Source organism: Haliaeetus leucocephalus, unplaced genomic scaffold (assembly GCF_000737465.1).
Source record: "Haliaeetus leucocephalus isolate CR32 unplaced genomic scaffold, Haliaeetus_leucocephalus-4.0 Scaffold140, whole genome shotgun sequence".
NCBI classification, from domain to species: domain Eukaryota; kingdom Metazoa; phylum Chordata; class Aves; order Accipitriformes; family Accipitridae; genus Haliaeetus; species Haliaeetus leucocephalus.
This window is the reverse complement of record NW_010972576.1, coordinates 14,043,686-14,061,719: the sequence shown is the minus strand read 5'-3', so window position 1 is coordinate 14,061,719 and position 18,034 is coordinate 14,043,686. Positions and strand designations below refer to the sequence as shown.

The 18,034-nt window shown below is 38.2% G+C and overlaps 1 protein-coding gene across 1 annotated transcript in view; it reads right to left on the bottom strand.

The window, feature by feature from the left end:
- NPNT (nephronectin) overlaps window positions 1–17,724 on the bottom strand; it is a 51,212-nt gene extending 33,488 nt beyond the window's left edge. Inside the window, exons 1-4 of the mRNA XM_010561054.1 lie at window positions 17,675–17,724; window positions 17,004–17,104; window positions 8,816–8,866; window positions 633–725 (exon numbers count right to left, since the gene is read on the bottom strand). Of these exons, the coding sequence (XP_010559356.1) occupies window positions 633–725; window positions 8,816–8,866; window positions 17,004–17,104; window positions 17,675–17,724 (295 nt within the window). The remainder of the gene's footprint in view (window positions 1–632; window positions 726–8,815; window positions 8,867–17,003; window positions 17,105–17,674) is intronic.
- Between the last annotated feature and the right edge of the window lie 310 nt (window positions 17,725–18,034).

Here is an 18,034-nt window from a genome sequence, read left to right as displayed (position 1 = left end):
CAGTCTTATTGAGATACCTTTGCATGTGAACATGTCTTCGGCACCAAAGTCTAATAAATCGTGTATTACAATTCTGTTTTATACTCTATGATCTTTATACCATTACATGTTTTGGAGATCAGTTTTGGCAAAGAAACTACAATGAAACTATATCGATAATTCAGTAAAAGAACACTTCATCTTTCCAACTCTGAAGTATGCACTACAGTTTATTGCTACCTAGGTAGTTCAGGATTAGAAACACAAAAACTGGAATGCATGCATGAATTTTTTTTTAATTAAACAAATATTATTTCACTATCCAAACCTGAAAATTGTGAATTTATGAAATAAAAATCCTGACCACAAGATTTAAATAATTTGATTCAGATTCAGAAGAGCATGTAAATACATACTTTACATTGATCTCATTGATTTAATCTGAATGAAAGCAATTTTTCCCCTGTGTCATCCCACTGCAGATGTCATTGTCCCTACAAATGTCAGTCCCAATATCAGAATAGCTACAACAGTATCTTGGTCTATGAGTTCATTACCCTATAAACGCAGGTGACACACACAGCATTTGGAGGGAGAGGGACCAATACTTCTATGATTTCAAGAAGAAATTTTCTTGGACTTCACTTTCTTACCTTGGTTGCAGGTTTTTCCAGTGTATCCCGGGTGGCACTTACACTTGTTTGGCCCAATGCATTCACCGTGTTTGCATCCTGGCTGACATATAGCTGCAAATAGAGGAATATTCATTATTCTTCCACTCCAGTCATGGCTGGCAGCGCTTTACTTTGAAACAAATGGCAATGAGCTAACAAATAGTACCATTTATGTTCCTCCCTTCAGCATCATTATATGCTTCAACTACTACTGTTCCAACATCAGGTGCACCTCCAAAAATAACCACCATCCCAATACACGTGGGAAGAGCGAGTTACTTAGTAGTAGTCTATTTTTCTACAACATTTCATTCTGCTGTTTCTGGGATATTAAACCCTTTTAATATCTCATCAGCAAGCAGACACTGTGCCTTCACTTGCTCTCTCTATGTATATATATACTATGATTCATGCCATGGAATTCGGTAAACCTGGAATATGCCCCAGCTATATAGAAAACACGTACATCAGTGTCATAGGTGACATACAAACAAAACCATAGTTCAGTCACCGACAGGCAGTAGCACAAATCCCGGCATTCACCGTTTTCCTCTGACTATAAGGCAACACTCTTCACCCCCTTATTAAGCAATGTTTTGCCTAAATCTCTCCCTTTTGGGTGTTTGGATTCGGCATGGGAATTATTTTTATTTTCTTTTCTTTTGGAAGAAAACAGGACTGGGTAAAAGCAAAAGCAACACTGACTGTAATATGCTGCTTTATCACTGCACATATCCAAATTACTTCTACTCAGAACATTTCAAGCATTTATTACCCAACCTGCTATACAGATATAGTCTCAGAATGTGAAGTTATGGTCTACTCTGCTTCCACAGTCAAATTTGCCAAGTAATTTCTAATTCCCCAAATGGAGCATAAACACAGAACTCCAAGAAATAACAGCTTGGAAGCCATTTTTTGGTACCTCTCTCAATATAACACAAATAAAATTCATAAAACAAACTTTTAAAACTTCAATAATAAAACAAGCATTGCTTTTCAAGAAATATAAGAATTCATGCACAAATGCATTTCTACTGATGTAGGATAGCTAACAGGAATATTTGCAGAGTGCAATGAATCCTGCCTAACTCTGGAAACCATTTTACAGCTGAAAACTTTAAACAACATTTCCAAGTCTTTTTTTTATTAGAAATGTCTTTCTATACTAAACATACTGTTTCAACCTACTGGAAAACTAAACCATTTGCTATCCTCTAAAATGTTGTTTATCATTATATGACAAAAATGCAGATGCAAAATTCTGGTGAGCTTACTGTTCAAGCAAGATGGACACAAATTAGACAGAAATCAGAGGGTGGCATAACTTGAATATCCTGTAATCAGGATTTACTATTTGCCCTGGCTTTAAGTTCATTTTCTAAACTAACAGTATCATTTGGAATTTGCAAAGTAACTAACTAGATCCAGCTGTAATATTAATTAATCTGACAACAGGCTGTATCATAAAACTGCATGTGTTAAGGATGTAATTTAACAGAAATCTGTCAGAAGGCACTCAAAAATTTAGCTTGCATTCTAGCCAAGCTGTTCAACAGAGTTGAATTAAACAAAATTAAAAAAGGAACAAGAGATTAGTTTTGGTTGTGGAAGAATTATGTAAATATATCTCTGATGTTCTAAAATCTTCTCCATTAAGATTGAAAGCATTCAGAATCAGCAATTCCCACAAATGCATCCACAGAAGCAACTGTTGGCGTAGGAGTTTGCTCCAGTTTTAGGACTGCATTTGCCCTTTGTTATCAGGGCGGTTTTTTGTTTAAACGTTATATATACACACATATATATGGCCAGTGATATCCCCCGAGAAGATAAAACCTTGTTTTAAATCTACAGCACAGCTCTTGACGGATCTTCCTAACACAACGGTGCAGTCTCTTTTCTAAAACTGTCTTAAGGAATATCTTAAAAGGCAACAGAGAGGAATGTTTCTAGTTAATGCAAGATATTTATTTTTTTTCATTAAACACTGTCCAGAAACAAAGAAATGGGATTCAGATTTAGAAACAACTCTCAATTAAAGCATTTGGGAAAGGGGTTGCTTAGACTACTAAAAGATATGTTTCAAAAAGTATGCCCTTGGGTAATGGACAGATTTGACTGAAGAAGAACTTCTAGAACATTGTACCTGGAAAAAATTACTGCTTTTTTAATCACTATGGTCATAAGCAGGAAAAAAGATCTTCTTTGTGTAAGAGCCCATTTAGGCACTGAGACTCTTATCTTCCTGACATCATAGACCCAAGTCTAATTAGAGGAGATGGTGGCAAAATGAAGACTATGAAGACCAACTTCATGACTTTGAAGTCACTGGGAAAAAAGATGTGATCTAAACTACAGTAGATAAATTACTGTGTTTTTGAAAGCTTCCATGAAATTTCAACCACACTTTACAGAAAATCCATATTGTGGAGTGGGATACAGTTAGGTAATAATTACTCTTTAAAAAACACAAAGCATCATGGGATCAGCTTGGTGTGAAGTGTTACAGTTCAGTAGCTGAACCTGTGGCAACTTTAGTTTAGCTGACTTTAAAAAAGTCTTGGTCCCTCCCTCAACTGCATAGATCATAAATTAGCAGCAGCTCAGATAGAGATAAAAGTTCTCATGCTTGAAGAAGAAAAGCCTTATAAAATTCAGTAATGAAATAAATGAGATTTTCATTTCATTTCAAAATGAAAACGTTCCTCTAATTCAGAAGGTCAAATACGTTTATATTAGGAATTGGATGTTTTGCTTAATTCTCTGTTAACCACATAGGTCAGATACCATACTAGAACAAAAAATATGTATTAGCATTTGTTTAAAACAAATAATATACAACTGTCTACAGATATGAAACATGTAACATAGAGCATGTTACTAAATCAAGCAATCGGATCTATGTGATCTTCAAGAGATCATCTAGTCCAATACATCTCAACAAACGTAGCTCCATACTATGCAGTATTTAATGTCTTGTATGACACACAGGTCAGTAACTCCTGATCTAGTCTACCACCTAGTCTCAAGATATAATTAAGAAATGCATTTAAATCACATGACAGATACCTCTCTCCTCTGTTTTTAAAAGTCTCAGTTAAAGGAGATCTCAGCCCCTCAGCAGTCTACAGCTTCAGAATCTCTACTACCACAAGGGAAGCTTCCTAACGGTTAGCAAATAAACCACTATCGATAAAGCCAAAGTCGTCATAAAATGCTTTTTTTGCACATTAAACAGGTATTTGGAAACCTATGTTTCCTGCCAAACACCATACTTGCAGAAATCCTAGTTATTAGAGTACATTCTGTGCACTTTGGCCACTTAAGTATTATGCATCTCATTTATACACAGCTGCTGAAATTCAATACAATGAAGAATTTCAGGAATCAAGCCACCCTCACCAAGCAATTTGTATATCCTCCCATTAACTTGAACAGGGGGGTGGCTTTGCACAGTCCTTAGGACTTCAGAAGCAGACAGCGTTCAGCCAAGTCCGCACACCTGGCTGCGGTTCCACCAACCACATCTATATGCCCTTCCGACTGACCTTTACCGGAGTCACCGGGCCCAGAGAGGTGGGCTGACTCAGGCTCTCATCTGCAGCCTGCAAATGCTCCCTTCTCCAAAGGAGGAGCATCCCCTGCACTGCAGCAGAGGTAACACTTGCTGACTCCCAAAGGGTTCCCTTTGAGCACGGTCAACAGTGAGATTCAGGTATAAAAATAAGCTTGAGCCTGCCTTTCAGCATTTCTTTTAATATCAGGCAGTTATTTCAGCTGTTTGGTATGAGTCTAGGCATACACCATATATGCTGATGTGACTAGGTTTTTTCTTTGAATTTTCCACTTTACTTATTTTCTTGCAAAATTCCAGATAGAATAGAATATTTCAGTTGCTCTGGTCACACACAAACACATGGAGTTTATCCATTTTTTTAACACATTAAGATTCATAAGTAGTGGGGAAAAAAGTCTCCCAACTAATATTCTTTGCATCTTGACAATTTAAAAATTCTCCCACAACCGACCACAACAACCAATAGAACATCATTTCTTTCCCATCAACTCACATTTACAATGACTGAAAAAAACCATGTCCATGGACTTCAGTCTGCTACGTAACACTCGCTTCCCTACTAGGCAAGAAGGAAATGTAGACAGTGGAGAGTTACATCAGGCTGAGAAAGCCACTCTCTTACACACGTAAGGCAATGAAGTCCAGAAGATAAGAGTCTGAAAAAGTTGCCAATAAGAAGCAAAAACTTTCTACTTTTTATAATAGTAATTGTTTTAAACAAAAGTTAAAAGTGCACTTGTATAGACAAATGCCACTAAAAACAAGATTGCTAATTTATTGTTGAATCAATATCAACAAAGACCTACCATTTCTCCAAGGATTCCTCTCTGAAAACATTTAAATTCCCATTGGGTAGTAACGTGGACTGAGAGAGAAAGAAATCCTAAGCACAGCTATTTTCTTCTTTAGTCAACCACTGCTTATTTATCTAGGCCATAGAATAAACTACAACTAAACTTTCCATTTCATTTTGTTGCCCAATTCATTCAAGAGATATCAACAAATAAACTCTGGTCTCCTGGTTATTCATTTCAGTTTGATCATTTTAAATTCTTTTTTTGCGCCAGATGTGAAGACTTGCTCTGTCTCAGTTCCCACTGACTTAAATGGAGTCAAGGAGGTATCCTAAAGCCTTTTATTTGGCCATAAATCTAACAGAGTACCTATTTTAAAGGTTGGCAAGAACTACCTTTTCCTCCAAAATAAGATGATCAATACCACATTTTAAGTCTCACTTAAACTTCAGGACAAATTAAACTTCCTGTGAAAATAACACAAGGAATTGAAACATGAATGACTGGTTTGGGTTTAGGGTTGAGGGTTTTTTTCCAAGTGTGGGAGAGAGGGAGAAAGAATTTCTGGTGAAATGCACATGCTGTTAACATGTGTTATGCTTGTGTAAAAGCCAGAAGCCACCAATCTTCCCAACCACTACTAGCTGCTGGTGGTGTGTGAGCAGGACTCAATATTCTGAATTATTATTTTTTAATTGTTGCATAAAAACAATAAATAAAAAACACATTCAATCAATTCATTATGGGTCTATAATGCTGGTTTTTTTTAAATTTCATCTGTATTTTCCCCCTGCACACAGTTTCCTCGGAACCACTTTGGAAGTCCCCCTCAGGTTTTGTCAGTTCCTCTGCACTAAGCTGCCCATCTTTTGAGGGCATGGATAACCAACACATGCTGTCTCCTCTATTCCTTCTCATCTAGAATTTTAACGTTAATGATTTACTTCTTAATTACCAAACACTGTTTGGTGGAATCCTAACCAGACGGTTGCACTGCCTGGTTCCTACCTGCCTAACTCCTCCTCTTCATTTGTGGCCAACAATGGAAATCCCTGAGCTTTCTTAGTGGAGTATCTCTACCAGTTTAACTCTACTTTGTTTTTTCAGTGCTCCTAGCTACATCTTTCATCAAAACAGCCTTGTGTATAATTCTGTGTATAATTCTCATATTCTTTTTCTCTGCTTTGCCTCTTAATTTCTGTTCCTTAATAGCGATTTCTTATTCCTTGCATTTTCTTTCTTGCGTGATGCCCACAAGAGGGTTTCACTGACAGAAGTTGCCCTCAAAGTCCTTAATGGCTCTTTCTGCATCCCTCCACTCAAATCTGCCTCAAAATGCCAGACTGCAGATGTCCAACCTGTCCTTGAACTTCTATTTTCACCTCTCTGAAATCTAAGAATATGCATAAGAACACCTGCATCTGAAACAAACTATGCTGACCATCTGCCTGAACGGCCTTGCTTCTCCCCTCTCTTCCCAAGTAATATATAGCCCCCTATTTATTCTGACTCTAAATCCCAGCTCCTTAAAATCCAGTTTGCCCAAACACAGAAAGTAATTTGTGCATCAGCCCAGAGATGATTACATACTCTTCAGCTTCACAAACCTTTATTGGATCCTCTTACACTGCCGAATGCAGAACAGACTTCCCATCTTAAGATCGCTACTTATGTTCCCCCAGTGCCAACTAACAAGACTTGCATGTTGGTGAAACAAGCTTTCCTATATGTTTCCTTCTTCACCTGAAACTGGCTCCCTTTTTCCTGTGGTGCTAACAGACCACAACCTCAAGTTTTTTACTTCTCTTCCTCAGAGCCAGCTTCAGCTCAATGTCTGTCTCTTTCCATTTACTTTTTACAATTCTTTGCAAATTATGCAATTGCATAAACACACACTCAGGAAAATAAGTCTGCCTTATTCAGTAATTTGGATCTAGGATCCCAAAGGTATGAACTAATTTGTAAAATAAATCACTGCAGCTCTTTCAGAGGTACATATTTCTTTTTTTGTTCAACTACATACAAATGCAGGAGAATGCATAAAGCTTAACCTACCATACAGTTACCAGTAGGTGGTCAAAACATGTCATACCCATAACTCACATTACATAATTACTTCTGAAAAAATAACTTTGCTTCCCAAATAAGTGTACTAGCACTCACAACATACATCTCTGCAGCACTTAATAAGCCTAACTAGGGCAACTAGGTATTAATTTTCAGATAATTTCACATGCAAAACATTCCTTACTCTATTTTTTGAAAGATAATAAATGTCCTTGACCAACTTCTGTAACTACAGACCGATAATATAATCAGATAAAATGGCAGTAACTAATGCCTAAATATTTTTTCACAAATTACTTTCACTTATTTTTAACATTCATGATAACAAATGTTGTCAAAATGCATGCTTAAGCTTCTATCTGAAACATACAGTTCCATTAAGTAAGCGACTCCTAATTTTTCATGCACCACTACTACATTTGCCTGGGTAAATCAGTTACTCAGTTTGCACATATGATTCTGGTAACAGCACATTAACATGACAAACTGCAACCAGTGTGGGCTATTCATTGCACTGAATTCTTTGCTTGGCTATGACTGCTGCCAAATGTGTTTCTAAACTGCATAGACAAATCCAGGCCCTAGTTCATGAATGCCTTGCTATTCCAAAAAGCTTTTAAAAGCCTGCATAACTAAAGCATGGGTAACACTGAAATCAATAGGATTTAATGAAGTCAGTGAAAGTTAATCTAATGCTTATGCACTTAAATACTCTTTTTAAAAAAACAGTGAAAATTTGATGTAACACAATGCAAAATTAGAAAAGCAAGAAATATTTCACGCTTTGTCAATCTTTTCTTGTTTGCATTTCGAGTGGCTCATGGTAATTGCTTGAAGAACAGTGCTCTATCATCTCAAATACCTGTTTGTTACCTGAATCTTTCTGTGTGTCTCCTGAATTCCAGCAGGCAGAAGCAGGCTAGCGTAAGTGTTTCTATGTGTGGTGGTAGAAAACAAACTGGGCCCTATTGCTATTGTGTTTAGTAGAATATAATACCCACTGGCTTCAGCAGAGTAACTTCTGTATCACAGTAACAAAGATGACTTTCACAGACAGATGAACAGCTGATTGCTTTGCTCCCCTTTCTAAAGACTGGTACGCCCGCCACAGGGATAAGTAAACAAGAGACGTTGATTCCTAAGCAGCAGTGGACTACAGCCCTGGTACCAAGGTAGAGCTGTGTTGATTTCATTTTGCTCTAACATGCCAGGTTGTACACGGCTGTAGAGCAGGGGCTGTAAAGTTTCCCTGTTGTGAGAATGACAACCTGTAGTGGAGGTGCAAAGCAGGCAACGGGGGGCAATAAGTGCTTCAGCCATCCCAAACTAACCTCCCACTGCACGTGATCCAATACTGTGAAAGCAAATTAGGGCTCCTAAGTCTGACAGTTTGTAAATATGATGCTGGGAGTATAAACAATTTGCAGGAAGGAAAAAATATTGCCTGGGGCTTGAGGGTAAAATAAAGAAAAAGGAAAAGAGGGAAAAGGGAAAAGTGCAATAAATATCTCAACAGATAGGTAACTGGGATAAAACAGCCCTGTTAATTTCCCCCCCCCCCCATCTTCCCCAAATTGAATGTTTAAAGAAGGAAAAAAAATAAAAGAACATCTACATCTTCTTGTCACGTATTATAGTTTTCATGTAAACTTATGACTTAGAGGCCATAACTCCAAGTCATAACCTTGCCAAAATTATTTCAAGAAATATGTTCAGCTAACCTTTGGGCTGGCACCTTAGGCTGGCTATTCTCTGCCTTAAGACGTAGAAAGCTGCAAAACAAATATCCAAAAAAAGAAATTCGAGCTTTTTTTTTTTCCTGTAAGGAGGATGGACTTGGCTGGGGTTTTTATCAACTTGTTACATTCCTGGAGACTTAACACACATTCAACATTCAGAGCTTTTCTGAAATAAAAAAAAATTCTGGTACACATTTAAAAATGGAAATACCTTACATCAGTATTTCATTATGAGATTTAACAAACACATTCTGATACATAAGCGTAATTAAATATAATGACGTGATGCTATTCTTATTCAATCAAATAAGGAGCTACACTTTGTCATGTTTCATATGGTACATAGTTGTAAAAATTCTCATGTTTCACACTTCAGGTTCAATGTTTCCATCGACAGAACATAAATGCTTTTCTTAAAGAGACAGTATCCTTTCATTTAAATATAGGTATATACTTTTAACCTTGTGTCTCCACAAAGCAAACATACACGGTTAGCATCTGGATGCTAATTTGAGAGTAATTAAAATTACACCCATTTATAAGTATCTGAACATCTGCAACCAATAAACATGCTGGCATATAAATTTACTGGTCATTTTTATAATGTTTAAATTTTGAATGTCATCTAAATTAAAACTAATGCTTAGAGACCTTTTCAGCTCTTACTACCATATGAAACTAGGTATGCTACAAAAGTTAAATAAGATGGAAACACAGATTTATGTTTCGGGCTTATTTTAAATCAATTTATTTGCCAATAAAATTAATGTTAGCAGCATGGCTTGTTAGGCTACATCGCCTTATTATAAAAGAGTGGGACTTAAGCAACGAGTATTTTAAGCAGTATGTGACCAACACTTAAGGGTTTGCTATGATTGCAACTTATATTGGTTTAAATTAGTTTTAACCAAAAAGTCCCTTAGCGTTTGTTACGGCTGAGGGAGGCTCTCCAAGTTGTTGCTGGGCTTTGAGAGAAGCTCCAAATATGAATACACTACAGTTGTAAATGGTTGAATCATGTTACTGTTAAGATTTCCTTGGGAAACACTGGACTGCAAAACTATTATTCTATGTATGAAGTGCAGGAGGGATGCGGTGGGGAAGTGGAAAAGGATACTGTATCTTTAATGTAGTAAAGTTGTAACTACTTTAAAAGCATAAAGCTTCTAAACTGAAAAAAAAACCCCAACAAACAACAACTGAATAAAAATAGCAAAACCTCATTTTTTCTTGCATAGCAGTATTAAAGCAGTATTGCAATTCTGTATAAAATGTCTTTTCATTGAAAAGTACCAGGGATGCACAAAAATATTGGTCATTTTTTAAGAAGCAGACATACTACATATCAATATTAATTAAACATTGCCAACACAATGCATTAATACAGACTGTAGTCTTGCAACCACAAATTCCGTAACAAAACATTTATTTACTTTAAGGAGGTTTCTGGTAGTGGGTCAGCCTCCTGGAAGCCAGTCTTTTCATGGCTTGTCATGGTTTTATTTTTGTGCATCTTGGACTATACAGAACTGCCATTTCCACTGAAAGCATTGTTATGTGCAAGAAACAGAAGTCCTAAGCAGCTCATGGCCTCTTCTCCCATTGATGTATGAGATTATTTATATGGGTAAACTCCCATCAACATTATCGTTGGTCATACAAAATCTCCTTCTAGGCATCAATGAGAGCACAGCCACCTCTTCGCCCCCCAACCACCACCACCTTGCATTGCTGTAAATAGATTGCACAGTACAGATACACAGTCTTTAAGCTCATTAGGACAGGAGCAGCAGCACAGGCACTGTAAGTTTCTTCACAACTGTTGTAAGAAGGCAGCAGCATGCACAGTTCCCAGCAAAGCATTTGGTTACGCCTACATCTGCTATATCAGCTTGTACAAGCTCCCCTCTCTCTTTTGCAGGTCCTCTTAAGAACCTCCTGAAACAGTATGCTTTCTACTAGGTTTGACTAAATCTAAATGCTAAGCTGACATCCGTCAGTTACATTTCTTAATGACGCAATGCTAAGGGGAGGTGTAAACTGATGGCTTGACTTATACTTTTACTAATGGGCTATTTTACTGTATACCTTCTTGATTGCTCTGTCCCTAGGCTTTTAAGCCAATTCTCATGGTTTTAGTGTAAAGTGGTGGGAAACTACTTTGCTGACCTATTCTGGTTTTGCTCCCTAGGCAGAACACTCAAACCTCAGCACAGGGAGATAACCAGATGGAGTTACAACAGATGGATGCTCTGAAAGAGCACGCTCATCTTCACAACCCCTTCTTAAGACAAACCTTATAGACTTTGTTATCATTTAATAAGAATTCAACACTGAAGTGAGTGAGGTAATAAAGTAACATCACTACTTGTAAAAATCCATGTCCAGTGGGATTTTATTCCTGTCAAGCATCTTCTGTTGGTCAAATTTTCTGTCCACCAGCCAAAATCTGTGTACCCTCTGCTGACTCCAACAGTCATGCAGACTCATGCCAACAGAGGATCTGACAGTGGATCTGCATCCATTTATAGAAACTGCAGATCCAACCTTCTATTTTGTATATATGTGAACACAGCAAGAGGAACCATTTTTGCCATCACCTCTAGCAAAGGAGTTGTCCAAACTGTAATGCAGAATGAGAATTCAAGCTGGTTTATATTGCTTTTCTTAAAAAAATCTTGCTTAACCTTTTAAATCTATGTTAAAGTAGTATCTCCTTTCTACAGTTCTTGGCTGTTAAACTGCAGCTGAAATTCTGAAGCAAAAAGCAGCCTACATCTTTAGTGTACCTTGACTACATATAACTAGCATACAAATCAATTACAAACAGACATGCAGCCAAGTACAAAGCGGGTATATTTTGTTCATGAAAGACACACGCATGTGGAAACCATTTTTCTAGCTTTTGAAAGAACTACAGAGATATTTGCAAGCCAGCTAAAAGCAAGGAAGGTAGAGACCATTAGTTCTAAGAGTAACTTCCAGGGAACCAAGATGGATTAGTGGCAAAAACATCCACAAAGAACTGTTTTTCAGACAACCCCTACCATGGCCTGCTGGAGACTGAAGGGAAGAACTTCCACTTTCATACTGAATAAAAAAAGCATCACACTACTACTTACATAAGTCTCTCCATGACATGAGTGCATCTCTTATCCCATATTTTAGTTTTCTGATAGGCTAACCAGGTTCCAGAGCTCAGTACGCAAGTATATATTCACAGTTGATTTCTGTACACCAGATTATCAGTGAGGGTCAGTCAGCAGTAGTTCCAAGGACCTTCCTGCTGCTTAGACTACCTCTTTAGCTAGCAGAGACACTTGGACAACAAGGCCCAGGTTATCCTTTCCTTGAAAAACACTCAGGAAGACAGCCATCCCTGCAGAATACTGTCACAGACATCTTATTAGGGAGATGAGATGACAGGCTTCAGCAGGTCTCCTAGACTACAGTAGCTAGAATACAGGAATGGACATGACTGTTTTCTATTCTGCACTTGACATTTCTCATCCAGCTCAAAGAACTGAGCTCCAGCCCTACCACTGCTGGAAATTCTCTTCTCCCAGGTATTTCAAACCATTGAAATTAATGCTGACTAAAACATTAAAAAACAAAAAAAAAAGAGTTGAATCAACTTCCTAAGGCAATTTTTTTCTGCTGGCACACAGAAAAGTGTGTTTTGTGCACGATGCATGCAGTGATGCATGCCCCAACTAGGTATTCCCTGTATGCTTTAAAACCCATTGAATGGGTTCTGGCTTAGGACAACATGCCCAGTACCACAGATGCAGGTGACTTACAATGCAAAAGGAGTTATGAACTTAAAATGTACTGTTGGTATCTGCTCTCACCAAAAATGCTCTGCCACAGGAAGTCAAACCCCCCCACTCTGAGAGAAGAAATCCAGAAGAAACTCTTTCTACCCTCACTTTTGCTCTGGGTTATAGTTTTGCTGCATGCACAACAATAACACATAATAATGCAAGACAACAGCCCTATTTTTACACACATCTCATCTTTGTCAACATACCATTTTTCACAGAATTAGGCTTTTGTGTGATTACTCCCACTTACAGCTATTACTCCCACTACTACTTATCAAGGGGCAAGTAAATCCTGCAGGCTGGGCAACAACATGGGATTTTTGGACTGATTTCAACTGGGATATTTAACATCTAACTTTAAAGCACTGATGTTGTGAGTCCATCAGTGTAAAGGATCAGCTGATCATGTGATGAGGTTACTTCACATGAACTAAGAGTTGTTGCTTAAACAACACTTCTGCTGCTTCCAAATTAGCCTTTCTACACACCAGGTTTAACCAATAAACCTGGTTTATATACCAGATCAAAACCCCAGAAAAGCTACTTAGTTACGTTAGCAATGGAATATATCCACAGTTCTAAATCTACATTAGGACACTAAATAAGTGTGGATGGATTTTCAATTCACAAGGAGTAAGAAATGCCAGTGAATTATTTGAGTTATATTTGTTCAGCCCCTTTGAAAATATGGCTATATTTGTATCAATCTCAAAATGGATCTAGTTGCCTAAACATGGTTCTCACTTTGGTGTTCACAACCTGCAAGAAAGAAAAAAAAAAATCCAACCTGTTTCAAAGTTCTTGATTATTTCAGTTGGAGGCGCACCTTCTAAGTGCATTTGCTGGAATTGGGAAGGGCATTTGGAAAGGCAATTTCATGTCACTGAAGAGAGAATATTTCTACTAACTGAGATGCTACAGCTGACACTGAAAGGGTTTGGAAGCAAATTTACAGACAGATCAGACCTACATGCACTTCTTTACATGTACAAGTCTCGACTGTTGTAATTTATTAACAGGAGACAGAGGATGTTTTAAAGGAAGAGTGTAAATTAAAGGAGGGGCCTGACTTCAACTTCTTCCTACATGTTCGTAAGAGTGAAAAAGACAGCCGAGTTATGCTGACTTTGGTTACTAAGCAGCAGTAAGCATGATTATGCTCTGTTTGCACTCCTTTGTCAGTCAAAGGGACATAAAAGGAATTACTCCACACTTCACAAAAGCGAGTTTAGCTAACACAGTTCAGTTTCCATTTGCAACTGTATGGATGGATTATGGATGGAAGATCAGGAACACTGAGTTACCAAGGCTTAGCGAGTTACTGCTTGTCAGCTGTGCCACACTCCTACCTTGTTAGAGCTGACATATACAGATTATATATAAACATCCATCACAATTAAACCGTTACCTTAAATCACACAGTTGGTTTAAACTAACACATTTTTTCTCAGTAGCCATGGGCAGAAGGCATGCCCACATGTGTTTGGTGGAGCGGCTCAGTTGGACAGCAGAAAATGTATACAGTCAGCAGTCACTTGCCCATGGCTCACCATGGTTCAGAGGTCTCCGTAAAGGGGGTCAACGCTGTCATGTATCAGACCCTATATTCTTGCTACACTCTGGCTCCAGCATGGCTGTCACCTTACATTTGTTGTCAGAAAGATAAATTCAGAGGTAATTAGTGCCTACATAGTAAATTAGACATGAGTAAGCAGGTGAGAGTCCAAAGGTGCTGTAGCGCTTGCAGGCACGCCAAGAATGGCTCAAACTAGTTTGAGAAAAGCAGTTCAAGCTCACTGATAAAGAGCTCAGCATTATTGCCTGAATACTTGCAGCTTCTTTTTTGGACTCATTTGTAAATTGGGTCTCACTCCAGATTTTTAAGCCTGACTCTATACTTGTTTTCATCATGCAAATATAATTTATTCTAGAAATGGCAAAGAAAATGCACATCTAGTAGATGAAGTTTGACATGTATTTATGCCACTCATGTTGGGGATAGGACTAGGAGGTTTGCCTTTCTCCATAGAGAAAGCAGGAGAAATAACTGGCTTTTTGGAAAATTTTCAGTGATATCCCTTTGTACAGTAAAATACTCAAGTTTTCCTTTGAGGTCAGGAATGCTGCCTTCCGTGCCAGGTTAATCCTTCATACTGAATGCCACATTCCCAAGGTGGAGAGTTGACTACAGATGTTCTATTTGGCTGCAAGCACTAGAAAGATTCACTTTCATTTAGCGTAATCTCCCACTCTGTGATATGACTGGAATTTTCACCACCTACAACCAGGGCAGATTTTCTTGCTTTATTTTGCTAAGAGTTTGGCTCCCATTTGAAAACTAGAAGGACCTGATAAGTTTTTAATAAGGCCTTCACCCAAATATCTGAGACTCTTCTGAACCAGTGATTCAAAAATTATCAGCACCCAGTGTGTGAAAGAATGGGGGAAAAAAAATGCATTTAGACACCTAAATAATAATTGTATTCTTTTGAAAGTCTGGTCCCAACTACTGTAGATGACCACATAAAATCCATCTCTGCACTTCTTGGAAATGTGCATGAGAGAACAAATCTGTGAATAATGGACTAAAATGCAGTGGAAGGAGGTGAGAATTCACCTAGCTTTAGCCTTAAAAAAAGAGCATTTACAGTATCTGAAAAAGTTGGCACTACAAATGACCTTATTAACAAAATTCAAAGAGTAAAAAATAAAAAATACTTTCTCTGTATTATTACTTTTGTAATTTCAACTTCTAGTTATGAATCTTTTAATAGTATCACTTTATGTTATTCTTGTCTCCCAAAATCATAAAATTGCAACCCCAGATCAGACTTTGTAATAGCAAGAAATTGACTTCCACCTAAACATGAGCTGCAATTTATGGTCACAACACAGGCGACAACTTCTCTAAGGAAAGGGCCACAGTGAGACCGTTTTAGTGTTCTGGGTTATTTTGGTTTTGTTTGTGGTTTGTTTGGGTTTTTTTTTTAAACAACGTGAATTATTAATACTTGCCAGTTAAGCCTTTGTAGCCTCAAATATTTAAATGCTCAATGATTTTCAAATAAAACCGCATTATGAAAGATGGACATAGATTCTATCATCTCTGGAGTAGCCTCAGTCAACCTACTTCACATTCTCCTTCTTTCTCTATAAACATTCAACCCAAAGAAAGAACTACTTGTTATCAGTTAGAGCCCTAAAAATCAAAACAATCCATGGTATGGCCTGAGAGATATCAACCTGAGAACTATACATCAAAAAACAGTATCAGGGATGTTATGTCCCAAAAGTACTTTACACTGCTTTTTTACCAGTCATCTTATATACCTATTAAACATTGTGGGCTTTTAACACACTTGGGAAGGAAAAAGCCAGTCTTGCTGTTTACAGATTTGAACAAAACCTTTGCCGAGAGTCTACAGTTGCATTGCCAATGCTATTTCTATCTTTTGCCTAATATTTGCCACCTACAGTCACTGCCCTGCAGACTAAGCAACTTACAGTATTTAATACCTGCTTTACTTTAAAAATGGCTTGGCAGAAAATGATTTAGTTTGCAGACATTTGCACATAAATAAAAAAAAAAAATGAGGACCAATATTTACAGGTTAGCTCCTGCAAAAACTTAGGGGATATCACTCACATATGCACTCTTAAACACATGAGCGAGCGTTCCCAGTAAGTTTAACAAGCTGAGGTCTCTAAGATACTCCTAACAATTTTAACTTCTACATAGTGCTAGCTGCCACCACAGAATACCTTTTGGAGATGTAGTTAATGATGAAGACTTATCTACTTGGTTATCCTGCAATTATATCAAAGATTCTAGATAGATGTGAGAATCTCAGAGATGTTTCCCTTCATGTGTGACTCAGTAAAAGGATGCTGTCAGGGGGATTTATTCCCTTAGTTTGGGGTTCCTGAAAGAATGTTTGAACTTAATACTAACTGGAATATTTCCATTGAGTTTCTAAGTGAAATATCAGTAATTTGGGTTTCCTTTTTGGATGCAAATATTCTCGCCCGCAGTGCTTGTAATATGACACAGTATAGTGTTACGTCAGGCTATTAGACCAGTGCATGAAATGAACCGGAAACCAAACAGAAACTCCCAAATTCTCATTGCCCTAACTAAAGTTTACCTTACTTGATTGCAATCATTTTTAGTACTGCTAATAATAAAATTTTAACGTGACAACATCCTTCTAAGTAAGTCAGACTCACACGTGCAAAAGCCTAAGCCCTGCATTGTAAGAATGTCCGTGAACGTGTGAAAGACGTGACTAGGTGTGTACAAGCCTTTTCTACAAGTGACTAGAAGCCCCAGCAGCAATGATACTCACGTTGGCATTGTCCCCAGGACAATCGGGCCCAGCCCCAGCAGCAGTCAATTCTACTTCCAAATCGACACAGTCCTGCAGAGGAGACTATTTGTCTGGGCCACCTGAACAAGACAGTTCAAAAAAGTCTGGTGAAACGTTCCGAAAGTAGCTAAAATTACTTCAAGAAAAACAAAAGACAAAGACCAGCAAAAACCTCTCCTGCATGGAGATATACATCCTTTTTCTTGAAAACAGTAACTGCTCTAAGCTGAATCTATGATATTTCTATCGTTAACACTTTGTTTAGTTCAGAAAATGCAAATGACTATAGGCAAAGAGGGGAGAAGATAATTATGGTAACTTTGTAAAGCCTGAAAAAGCTGACAGGCTTTGCAATATGCTCACTGCTGCCACTCCCAGGCTGGTACTAAATAATTTCAGAAGTCTGAAACAGAGAATTTATAACATGGAATAAACCACCACCATAAAGTTTCAGCATTGGTTTATTTCACAATATGTAGCCAAATTTTCCCGCTGAAACGTTAAAGGGAAAAAAAAAATCAAACCAAAAGCTTCCTGAACGGTTAAACAGAAATTAAATACAAAAGTAGAGCTGTAGTCTTCCTTCCCTTGTTCCAAGGAGCAGACACCACAGCCTCACGCAATTACAAAGCGTTGTCACGAATCGCTACTGTTTTTTAACGACAAGCCGAAATCCCGTGAGCGCCGCATTTGGACACATCCCCCGAAGAGATCCTCGGGCAGGGGATCGCGCTGTCGGATTTTCGCGCCCACGGCCCTGTGGCGCTGGGCAGCGGGCTCCTCGCAGCCCCCACGGCGCCACCTCCACCTCAGCAGCCGCTCGCTACACCTGACGCGGCTCAGCACAACCCCCCAGGCGCACGCTCCCCGGGCGTTCGTCTTCACCTCGCTTCATGTTAAAACTTGAGCGGCAGCCTTCGCCGTGTTCTGTTTCAAGTGCCTCGAGGCGTCAATAAGCTAATTTTGTTTTTACAGCACGCAAAGCGCTTTGGGTTTTTTTAGTTCTTGCA